The sequence below is a fragment of the Homarus americanus genome, unplaced genomic scaffold (genome assembly GCF_018991925.1).
Source record: "Homarus americanus isolate GMGI-L3 unplaced genomic scaffold, GMGI_Hamer_2.0 scaffold24694, whole genome shotgun sequence".
Classification (NCBI taxonomy): domain Eukaryota; kingdom Metazoa; phylum Arthropoda; class Malacostraca; order Decapoda; family Nephropidae; genus Homarus; species Homarus americanus.
This window is the reverse complement of record NW_024732780.1, coordinates 8,526,248-8,538,359: the sequence shown is the minus strand read 5'-3', so window position 1 is coordinate 8,538,359 and position 12,112 is coordinate 8,526,248. Positions and strand designations below refer to the sequence as shown.

The following is a 12,112-nucleotide window of genomic DNA, read 5'->3' as shown; positions in this document are numbered from 1 at the left end:
GCATGCACTGTAGCCATTTTGCTCTTATTTTCATGTTTATATTTGCTTATTAAAATTTACTTTGAAAATATCACACCTTCCTGGTTGCTGTTGTCTTGAGTGTTACAGGAATAACTGACTATTTCTCCGTCAGATACAGGTTCACGACTACCCTTACCCTTACGGTGCCTACGTCAGATACGACCCCCACGACCACAACGACTTTGTATTTAAGAGTATTTAAGGCAGAATATAGTTATGAACCATGAAATTCACACAAGACCAAACTGACTGACCCCCTTCTCCCCCTACCTCCCTCCCTCCCCTGTAAGCTACTAGTCAGGTATTATATCCAAATTATAAGGTGCTATCGTATCTGATTACATCCCTCAAGATAAGATAACCTCGTCTACACCACCGTTAGTTTTAGTCGAGTCTCGTGTTCTGGTGTGTGGCGTGAAGTGGTATTCTAAGTTTGGGGGAATAATTTCGACTAACATGGCGACTTGGGAGCTATGAATCAAAATGGGTCTTGTCGGCACGAAGAAAGTAAGAGTATTTCTCCTGTATAAATATCAAGTATCTTAATTTAATCCTAGATAGGTGATGGTATAAACGTATCTACACCTCAGGTATTGTATATGGATAATTAACATGTAATTAACGTCCTGTAATATCCTAGTGTAATTTAGTGAAAAACGTAATTTAACCGTTGTTTTTTTTAAGAGTTATATTGTATCTTATATAATGATTTTGTTAATTTTTGGTGGGTATTATAGAAAATATATGGTCATGCATCAATTCGTGAGGAACTTGGGAAAAAAAAACCTTACTATTGGTGTTGGGAAGAGCAGTGGTTAACACCTCAGAGATCAACATGACCTTACCGGATTGTTTTAATGACTTATTTTTTGTTTCAAGTGCTGAGTGGTGTTTCTGGGTGGTGGTAGAGGTGATGGTGGTAGGGGTGGTGGTAGAGGTGATGGTGGTAGGGGTGGTGGTAGAGGTGATGGTAGTAGGGGTGGTGGTAGAGGTGATGGTGGTAGGGGTGGTGGTAGAGGGTGATGGTGGTAGGGGTGGTGGTAGAGGTGATGGTGGGGTAGGGGTGGGTGGTAGGGGTGGTGGTAGGGTGATGGTGGTAGGGGTGGTGTAGAGGTGATGGTAGGGTGGTAGAGGTGATGGTGGTAGGTGGTGGTAGAGGGTGATGGTAGTAGTAGTTTCTGATGGTGTTAATGGTGATAGCAGTTAATAGTTAGTTGTACCGAATGTTTTTAATTTTAGAACAACATCAACAAAGGCTCGTTCTATCCTCCCTATTGATAAGTTATAATATATAAGATAACAGAACACTCATTACAGTGAAACCTTGATATAACGGACTTTTCTCACCACATAGTCCGTTAAATGAAGGTTTTACTGTATTAACATCAGCTAAGTTACCTAGGATGGCCATGGAACACACACACACACACACACACACACACACACACACACACACACACACACACACACACACACACACACACACACACACACACACACACACACACACACACACACACACACACACACACACAGCCCATGAACAAGCAAAAAAAATCCTACACTGACTTAATTGTTTATATAGAAAGCTCAGTTTAACACCAGAAACAGGTACTGGACATGTACAGGCTCGTGAGTGTACAGTTAAGGTCAAAAGTCCCTGAACACTTAGTAGAGGGCTGATGGTGGTAGTGGTAGGGTTGATAGTGGTGGTGGTGGTAGGGGTGATGGTGGTAGGGGTGATGGTGGTAGTGGTAGGGTTGGTAGTGGTGGTGGTGGTAGGGGTGATAGTGGTGGTGGTGATAGGGGTGATGGTGGTAGTGGAGGTAATGGTGGTTGTAGTAAGGGTGATGGTAGTGGTGGTAGTAGTAAGATGATGGTGGTAGTGGTGGTAGTAAGGATGATGGTGGTAGTACAGTATTAGTAGCGGTGGTAATAAGGGTGATTGTGGTAGTGGTGGTGGTGGTAATAGTAGTATTAGTAAGGTTAGTAGTGGTGTTAATGAAACCAAAAGTAATAATGGTGGTAGCGGGTCTAAGCTAATTGCGGTAGTGGTAGTAACATGGTAATGGTGGTAGCAACAGGGTAATAGTAATAGTGGTAGAACAGAACTAATATTTCCACTATGGCGTTACTGATAATGTATAATATGGCGCCTATATTGTCTTTTATTGCAGGTAAATAAACGAATTCGACCTCTACCTGTCATTCCCTCTGTTGGCAGTAGTGGTGGCAGAGGTGGTGGTAGTGGTGGTGACAGGGGGGGCTGGTAGTGGTGGTAGTAGTGGTAGTTCGCCTCGCAGGAGCTCCATGGCTGGTAATGATGCCGTGGTAAATGATGAAGCCTCCAGCCAGAAGGTAAGCAAAGAAAGACTAGTAACTTGTTGTTCATAGTGTGTGTGTGTGTGTGTGTGTGTGTGTGTGTGAGTGAGACAGAGATAGATAGAGAGTGAATGAGAGAATTTGAGAGAGAGAGAGAGTTAATGAAAGAGAGAGAGAGAGAATGTTTATGAGAAAGAATGAATGGGAGATTTTGAGAGAGAGAGAGAGAGAGAGAGAGAGAGAGAGAGAGAGAGAGAGAGAGAGAGAGTAATCATAACACCATCACCAGCTCCTGCAGGCGGCGTCAGAGGGTGATGTGGGGACCTTGATTCGACTGTTCTACGTGGGAGTCGACCTGGAGATATGTAGCCTCAACCCAGACGAGAAAGGTAGGCCTCTCTGTTAGGGCTACTTTCTTACCTCAATCCAGGTAAGATTAGGTTAAGGTAGGTTAGGTCAGGTGAGGTTAGGTAAGGTTAGTTTAGGTAACCTTAATTAACCTAACAAACCAAACTTAACCTAACTTAATCTAACCTAACCTAACAAACCTAACCTAACCTAACATATTCTAAACAAAAAATATATTAAAGTTATCTTATATTTCAATCTTCAAAAAAAAAAAACCAAATCTCACTTAACATTGGAACAAGAAACCCTCATGGTGCCGTCTCCTGATGTCAACAATAATCGTAAAACAGAATATTATGTAGATTGTATTCCACGTTCACTATTTGGGGTCTTTTTATGAGGTAAGAAAGTATTTATCTTCTACGATGAAATATATTTAAGTAGGGAACTAAGTAGCGTCCTTCTCCTTAATTATTACTTGTTTTCGTCCTTCATCATTCAATACATAGATGTAATTATCAATAATCAGTTTTTATTATTATTAATGTTTCCCCTTAAAGAATTTTATAGAAAACTAAAGAATATAGTATTACAGAAAACGGTGCAGGGATAACTATGCTAGTTCTCAGTTCGTCACCTTGAATGTGATCTAATATTATCTAGTTTAGGCTCATAAAAGCAAACCGGTCTATTTGTAGTTTCGACCAACCACGGCTCTCGAGTTGAGCAATGTGTTTTTCCGATGGTTTACACAATTTATAGATACTTGTCTTCTATGATGTTTCTCTCGCAAATGACCTAAAATTATCTAACCTAACCTGCTAACGGGGGGAGGGGGGGGGGGGCTCCGCAGTTAAGTTAGATTAGATTAGGTTAGGTTAGGTTAGGTTAGGTTAGGTTAGATCACTTGCGAGGGAAACGTCATAGAAGAAAAGTGTCTTGTCTAAACCATCGGAAACTACAAAATAACCATTAAATCTAATCATGCCTAGATAAAGATAATTTGATTTAAACATCAACTGGATTAAGTTAAGGTAATCCTCTGAGGACGATGGCTGAAGTTATTACCTTTTGAAGACGAATTTTAAGTTACAACCCTTAAACAACGATATTATAAACTATTATCCTAAGTGGGTCAAGCTATCGTCCTTAAAGGGTTAATATATCAGCCTGACCTGACCTGACCTCATCCATCCTTGTAGACCTGCGGGCGCTGCACCTGGCGAGCTGGGCGGGTCACACACAGGTAGTCCGGATGATTCTCGACCGGAACGCTGACCGAGAGAGTGTTGCCCAAGGTAAGGTGTTGGGTCCCTGTCTGTTACTGAGTTCCACTGTCTATTACTGAGTCCCACTGTCTATTACTGAGTGCCCACTGTCTATTACTGAGTACCACTGTCTATTACCGAGTCCCACTGTCTATTACTGAGTCCCAATATCTATTACTGAGTCCCACTGTCTATTACCGAGTCCCACTGTCTATTACTGAGTCCCACTGTCTATTACTGAGTCCCACTGTCTATTACCGAGTCCCACTGTCTATTACCGTCCCACTGTCTATTACTGAGTCCCACTGTCTATTACCGAGTCCCACTGTCTATTACCGAGTCCCACTGTCTATTACTGAGTCCCACTGTCTATTACTGAGTCCACTGTCTATTACTGAGTCCCACTGTCTATTACCGAGTCCCACTGTCTATTACCGAGTCTCACTGTCTATTACTGAGTCCCACTGAAGCCTCATCTCTCTGGTCCGTGTGATGCTGTTTAGACATTAGCAGTTATTGAGTCTGTCCTATAAACAGACTACAGTAGTTTGAGTTGTGGTGGCGCCAACACAACGATGGAGTGTCAAAACCAAACCCAAGAATTAACTTTTTACGTTTTGCTGGTTTGGGATGATTAAAAAACTCAAAATTGTCCAAGTAATATAAAAAGTCTTACTATAGATGGCGCTAATATATATTTTGTTCACCTTGTTTGTAAAAAAGTGGACAAGAACGAAACTGAAAAGTAAGAATTCACCTGTTATCACCTGCAGGTCGACGGGCGGTCCACTGGGCAGCTGTAGGTGGCCACGTACAGGTGTTACAGGTGTTGAGGGACAGAGGATGTAACCTGTCGGCGCTGACGGCTGATGGATCGACGGTCCTCCACCTAGCGGCTGATTACGGCAACCTGGAGGCCGTCACATGGCTGGTGGGAGAAGGACTCGACCCCAGCGTCAAAAATACCGAGAACTTCACTGCTGGGGAGCTGGCGAAGGCGGCCGGACATGCCAAAATATATCATTATCTCCGGATTACAAGTTGTGTGGCTCGCTTAGCACGACCCTCGAGTACGGGTGCGGGAGGCAGTAGTACTCAGGCAAGTCGTGAGGTGAGTGTTGATGGTGATGTTGTCTTGAGTACATGTATCTAGCGCGTGTGCGTGTGTAGTAGTTAATTAGCTCATGGTACTGTATATGACACACACACACACACACACAAGTGAATGAATAACTGAAGTAACACGCACACTATCTCACATAAACTCTCTCTCTCTCTCTCTCAATTCTTATCTCACTTTCACCCACCGTCTCTCCCGGCTGGCAGGTGCTGAGGGCCGCCTCAGAGGGAGACCAAACCACCTTAGCTCGGTTGGTGGGTACAGGGGCCAGTCTGGAGGTCACTAGCCAACAGCCTGGGGAGGAAGGTAATATTGTTACCTTAATTATCATCGTTACCGTAGTTATCTTAATTATTAGTGTTTATAATTATCGTAGTAACCGTAGCCCTCCACTTTAAACCTTCTCAGTCGGTATTTACGGGACATTCCAGATCTGGTTGTTTGAGGGTGACGTCAATTAGCATTTATCAGGTAGTGTGAGAGTTTTATTACCTTATTCCTGATGTTGAGAGAGTCTGTCCTTGCAGGTTTACGACCACTCCACCTGGCTGCTTGGGGCGGCTATGATCAGATGGTTTGGATGATCCTTGACCAGAACGTCGATCGTGAAGCTGTAGCGAAAGGTGAGGGTGACAGTGTATGGCCTTGTGGTACCCTGGTTAGTATAGGGAATAATTTTGTTACTTTACTCACGGGAGGTTTAGGTTGTGTTGTGTTCATTTTATGGCTGTGTGGGGTCTGTCCGCAGCATAGTTGACCCTCGAAGAAAACGGAGATGGAAGAAAATGGAGTTGAAAGAAAACGAGACCTAATGTACTGAGGGGGAGACTCTGTTAGTCTTTTAGATGTAAATGGAAACGCCAAAAGTAAATGAATACTGGCCACTAGATTAATGGGGGATGGTATTATATTCTCATGGAGGCTGGAAGAGAACGTAAAGTTGATAGAAAATGGAGACACCAGTGAGTTAAGGGGAGACTCATATACACGTACAGTACAACAGGTCAAAGGTTGTGATTGTAATTTTCATCTATAATATTCTGCCCTTTAGTTCCACAGAGCTCAGTAATTTTTCCTGGCAGATTTAATGAGCTCTTTTGATACCAGATCTCAAATACAATTCTCACTTGTGCAAATCTTCATTACCACCTGTTATCACCTGCAGGTCGACAGGTAGTCCACTGGGCAGCTGTAGGTGGCCACGTACAGGTGTTACAGGTGTTGAGGGACAGAGGATGTAACCTGACGGCGCTGACGGCTGACGGGTCGACGATCCTCCACCTAGCGGCTGATTACGGTAACCTGGAGGCCGTCAAATGGCTGGTCGGAGAGGGACTTGACCCCAGCGTGAAGAACCAGGCTGGGTGTACGGCCAAGGATCTGGCACAGCTGGCCAAGAACTCCGATGTCGTCAACTTTCTCAGGGATAAACAACAGCTGGTGAGGAGAGAGAGAGAGAGAGAGAGAGAGAGAGAGAGAGAGAGAGAGAGAGAGAGGCTGTACTCTAAATATTTCTCACTGACAGATAATAATTTCCACTCCTGACTATCTATCTATCTAACTATCTATCTATCTATCTATCTATCTATCTATCTATCTATCTATCTCCTGCAGATCACGTACAAGAACTACACCACCGTGAAGTGTCTTGGTGAAGGAAGTTTTGGTGAAGTGTTTCTGGTGAAGGACAACACCGCCCACCTGGTGCTCAAAGTGGTGAGTTGTATAGTGGTGAGGATGGTGAGAGGTGAGGGTGGTGAGAGGTGAGGGTGGTGACTGGTGAGGGTGGTGACTGGTGAGGGTGGTGACTGGTGAGAGGTGAGGGTGAGGTGAGGGTGGTGAGAGGTGAGGGTGGGTGAGGGTGATGGTGACTGGTGAGGGTGGTAATGGTGTGGTTACTGGTGATTAATAGCATGAGAGGTGAGGGTGGTGACTGGTGTGACTGGTGAGGGTGTAATGGTACATTAATAGCATGAAGTTGTTGTAGCTTAGTTATTCAGCCACATTAAAATAACATCAGGTTGTAGATAATAACATGGATTTAAAGTCCTCACGTTACGCCGTTCACAGATCAAACTAGGAGGTCTGGCCAGGTCCCTGAAGAAAGTGGCCGAGCAGGAACTGGATCTACTCCGTGACATCCAACACTCAAATATTGTTGCTTATAAGGTGAGGTGGGTGGGTGGGTGTGGGTGTTTGTTATTATTTTTTATTTTATAATTTATTGTTTTATTTATTATATTTATTTCTTTATTATTATTATTATTATTATTATTATTATTATTATTATTAACTGTTATCATCATTCTCACCACCATAAATTATCACCATTGGTCACTATCCTTATCACCATTAATTACTACCCTCACCATCACCACAGGGAGGAGGTGTTGAGGGTAGCTGCCTGTACCTTCTACTGGAGTACTGCGACGGAGGGGATCTGGCTGAGCGGATCAAACAGCAGAAGGAGCGATCCAGATCCTTCATGGAGTGTCAGATCCTCGCCTGGACCCTCAAAATATCTTCAGCGCTTCAGGTGAATTGGTAGTTAGAATTGGGGGCGGGGGGGGTGGGACGGGGTGTTTGGAGACCGTAAATTATCGTATTTAAATAACAAACAACATTTCTATCTACTTAACATCTTCTCTCCGTTAGTATCTACACCAGCGGGCCATCCTCCACCGGGACCTGAAGCCACACAATATCTTCCTCACCACCTGCAACGACTCCGTCAAGCTGGGTGACTTCGGCTTAGCACGCGTAATGGAGGGTGAGATCTACCTGCCCAGGACTACGGTTGGCACCCCTGCGTATATGGTGGGTGTCTAGGCCTATGTGATGGGTGACTAGGCCTATATGATGGGTGACTATTTACCTAAGCCTATATAGTGGGTTTCTATGAGTAATTTGGCCTATATGGGCACACAAAGCCCTGAATTAAAGCACAACCAATCATCACACAGTACACCACAAGCTTAACCAATCACAGGGTAGCATGTTGCTGTATCACCAGTGTTACCAGATCATGATAGTCTTCTTAACCCCCTCTCTCTCCCTCCTACCAGAGCCCGGAGGTGGCGAACGGCTTACCATACGACGGTAAGGCTGATATGTGGTCCCTGGGGTGTTGTCTCTATGAGTTGGCAACACTGGAGCGAGGTTACCCTTATGTACAGGTGAGATGACGTTGTTGTTGTTATTATTGTTGTTGTTGTTATTGTTCTTGTTATTATTATTATTATTATTATTAGTAGTAGTAGTAGTAGTAGTAGAAGTAGTAGTAGTAGTATTGAAGGAAACCTGCCGTGATGTCAGGTAGAACCGACCCTCCCTCCCATTGGACGGTGAGATTTTCCAACTTAGGACTTCAAACACATCTAACGAAGCCCGTGTTGACGTCAGTGCTCGATGATTCTGGACGCGGGGACAGCGAGCCATCTTCGACATCAGGATTTTTGATCCCAAGGCTGCATGTCACCGTAACTTAGCTCTCGATGCAGCACACAGGAGGAACGAGAACAAGATAAGGGCATACGGGGAGAGAATTCAGAGCGTTCAAAGCAGCTTCACTTCTCTAGTGTTCACAACCTCTGGTGGGATGGGACCAAGTGCAAGATGTTCCTACGCCAGACTCGCGGAGGTGATCTCCGAACAGAAGCAGCAGCCCAGAAGTTATGTTACAGCCTGGTTGAGATGTCGACTGTCCTTTCTCCTTCGGTCGGTTTTGCTCTGCCTCGGGAATGAGAGTATCGGCCCCAAAGCCGACAACAGTTGCAGATATTGACTTTGAAGCTACAGTCACTGAATGCCGCATAGATCTGCGGCTCAACACAGCTAGGATAGCTACTTATGTATTAGGATATTTAATATTAAGGTAATAAAATGGTGGCGAAGGTGTGGTTATTGGGGAAGGCTGGAGGCCACATATATTAAAAAAAAAGGTAGTAGTAGTATCACCACCACCATTGTCACCACCATCACCACTATCGTCACCACCATCACCACTATCGTCACCACCATCACCACTATCGTCACCTTCACTATCGTCACCACCATCACCACTATCGTCACCTTCACCACTATCGTCACCATCATCACCATCATTATCATTGTTTTCACGACTCACTATTCTACATTCTGTGTGAGTTTTTCAACTAATACACAAAGATATCACCCATCTTACACACACACACACACACACACACACACACACACACACACACACACACACACACTATACAGGCTCACACACACACTATACAGGCTCACATCTAATATCATTTTTTTGTATTGTTTGCAGGTGTCTGTACCCAAGCATTACAGTGAGGGATTCCAGGGGCTTGTAACCTCCCTGCTTAATCATGACCCCGAGTCCAGACCAAGTGCTTCTCTTCTGGTCACCTCCACACTCCCCGCCCTTGGCATGTCCCCCTAGTAACAATTTTGGCGTTATTGTGGTGCAGGATGTTACTTGAAGGCGTTATTGGGGGCTAGGATGTTACTTAGAGGTATTATTGATGTCCCGAAGTAACAATTTGGCGTTATTGTGGTGCAGGATGTGATTGAAGGTGTTACCGAGATCCCGAAAAGTAATATTTTGCCGTTATTGTGGTGCAGGATGTTATTTGAAGGCGTTACTGAGGTCGGATATGTTACGTAAATGTGTTATTTAGGTCCTCTAAGTCAGGGGTTCTCAAACTTCTTTCAACCAGGGACCCCTTTTATACCATGACACATACAAATATTGTCAATAATCAAAGAATAAATCATAGTCCAAAGCATTTGTTCATTTCAACCCAAATCCAAAATATCCTGTGAAATGGAATCGCCAAATCTCTCAAATGTTAAACTCACTATTTCTCAAAAAAAATTCCTGGAACCTAGTTTGAGAATCACTGAGTAACATTTTGTCATTGTTGTTGTTAAGGTCCATTGTGTCTTTGTATCATATCATAAACACCAAGCTGTTTGAAGTTGAGTGGATGCGTTACTCGTCGTGTTTCAGCAGTTCGTTGGTTCGTTTCCCAGGTGCGCCCAGAGTTGACGCTGTGGAGGCGAGCGAGTGAGCTAGTGAGTGAGTGTTGTATTCTTAACGTCCATTGGCCATCTGATTCATGGCATACTGACCAATGGGACGCTTTAGATATGTATTATTAAGTAACTCTAGTCAAATCTATTTTAAAATTATCGATAATTATAGTAAAATGTATATATTTATTATCGTTGTTCAAGCTTTGTGGTGTTTATAATCTAATATACTATAGGACTAGGCGTGTGTCTGTCTGTCTGTTCTGGGCAGCCGAAATGGCACATTCGTTTTTCATCAAACTTGGTGGAAAAATCGCAAAAAATTCGTAGAGTGGAACAAACCTGGTCCCATGTCGATGGTTTCTTTAGGAAGGCATTAATTAACCTTTTTTTTTTTTTACGATGGAAAACGATGCAAGTCTACGGACTTGGCGCACCCTCATTCGCTGTACGCTCGCCAAGCACGAGACTTCAAACTTTCACTGGGCACGAAGTTGCCCGCAATCACTTGTCTAGTGCTAAATGAACTGTCTGTCTGTCCGTGTTATTCTGTTTCTGAGTTGATTGTAACAGTGTGTGTGTGTGTGTGAGTGTGAGTGTGAAGGTCAAGAAGTAATACTGTGAGCCTCGCTAGCGTCTGTGCAGATAATTGTCCCCACTGGGATTATCTGTGCGGTCATATCAGTTTGTCACGTCTGTAATATATGGTCCTATACACCCCGGACTATACACAGAAGCGTAAATGTAATCAACCCGAAAGTCGTGTATGTCTTTTAATCATTTATATTATTGTAATTGTGTTTTAAGTTGTGAACATTTATTTTTTATTGTATATTATTAAACTCAAACATATTATTATAATAAAACCTAATGATAATGTTAATCTTTACCTCATTTTAACCATTATCTTTACAAAATACACAAATCATTTCTTACAAACTGGTTTATTATTGGTAGTGAATGACTCCGTAATGACGTTGCCTACAAGGGGGTTTCAGAAAGTAACAGGAACACTTTCAATACTACGCTACAAAATGTAAGTGTGTCTTATAATTAATACATAAATATTATAATACCTAAACCTCGGGTATGTGCAAGATTAACATGATTAATCTTAAATACATTGTGTTTTTAGTTGTTACATAATACAATACCTTGATACATAACTGAATAATTACTTAAGGCTACAGTAAAGGAACCTTCTCAAACTGTGGAGGTTGTTGGCCAATAGCAGTCACCACCACAATGGCTAACATCTGTAGACGAACTAATTTAACAGGAGGGACTTTTTAATTACCACTGATGGGCAAGGAACGACAACTGGTTAAATGGAGTTTATTAATAGCTAATTGTATACCTGTGTTATCAGTGTATATGCTGAATCAATGTAAAAATGTAGGGTGAATTGAATGAGTTTTTTACTTTATAGTATGACTGGATCGATCCCGTTTTCTGTGATGGTAGATATAGAGAGTGGAGGATAAGTGTAAGGGGTAACTATTAGATTCATACAAGATAACCCTACTGACACCTACATGACATTATTTATCACTTGATAGACACACAGACAGCTGAGAGAGGGAGTGCACAGGATAACCAGCAAATTTAGAAAGTTTTTGAATGAGATACCATATTTTTTACCTTATGAATATCCCCAAATTTACAAGGATTTTAAAATTTTCTAATTGCATTTTTCCTATTTCGTGTTATAGGTAGACACACCCCGCCTATCTGACGACAGTATATGTGGCGCCAGGACTGTTGACAAACTTTTCTTAGTGACCAATCAAACTCCTCCTTAACCTAAAATATCGATAATTGAATATATATATTTATTTTCAACCAAGAAGTAAGATTATGAGATGTTGACTTTAACACTAGACTTTCTATAGCTCCTCCGACTAGAGTAAACTTGTAGGTGAGTTACGCAGCAGACATCACCCTCCCTGGACCATATTTTTGACGCCTGGACCCACGAGTCTGTGAGCTTACTGGGACAAAACAG

The 12,112-nt window shown here is 42.8% G+C and overlaps 1 protein-coding gene across 2 annotated transcripts; it reads left to right on the top strand.

Annotated features, from left to right (window-relative positions):
* Window positions 1-392: 392 nt before the first annotated feature.
* LOC121869060 (integrin-linked protein kinase homolog pat-4-like) lies at window positions 393-10,399 on the top strand. Of its 2 annotated transcripts, XM_042370173.1 has the most exons (14): window positions 393-528; window positions 2,199-2,379; window positions 2,633-2,732; window positions 3,894-3,989; window positions 4,733-5,070; window positions 5,286-5,385; window positions 5,607-5,702; window positions 6,245-6,519; window positions 6,694-6,795; window positions 7,150-7,248; window positions 7,460-7,615; window positions 7,735-7,896; window positions 8,145-8,255; window positions 9,380-10,399. In XM_042370173.1, exons 2-14 carry the CDS (start codon window positions 2,332-2,334, stop codon window positions 9,512-9,514), a joined length of 1,818 nt encoding a protein of 605 aa, XP_042226107.1. In that variant the 5' UTR covers window positions 393-528; window positions 2,199-2,331; the 3' UTR covers window positions 9,515-10,399. The 2 variants fall into 2 exon arrangements, with proteins under 2 accessions (XP_042226107.1, XP_042226108.1); XM_042370174.1 differs by lacking the exon at window positions 2,633-2,732.
* The last annotated feature ends 1,713 nt before the right edge of the window (window positions 10,400-12,112 follow it).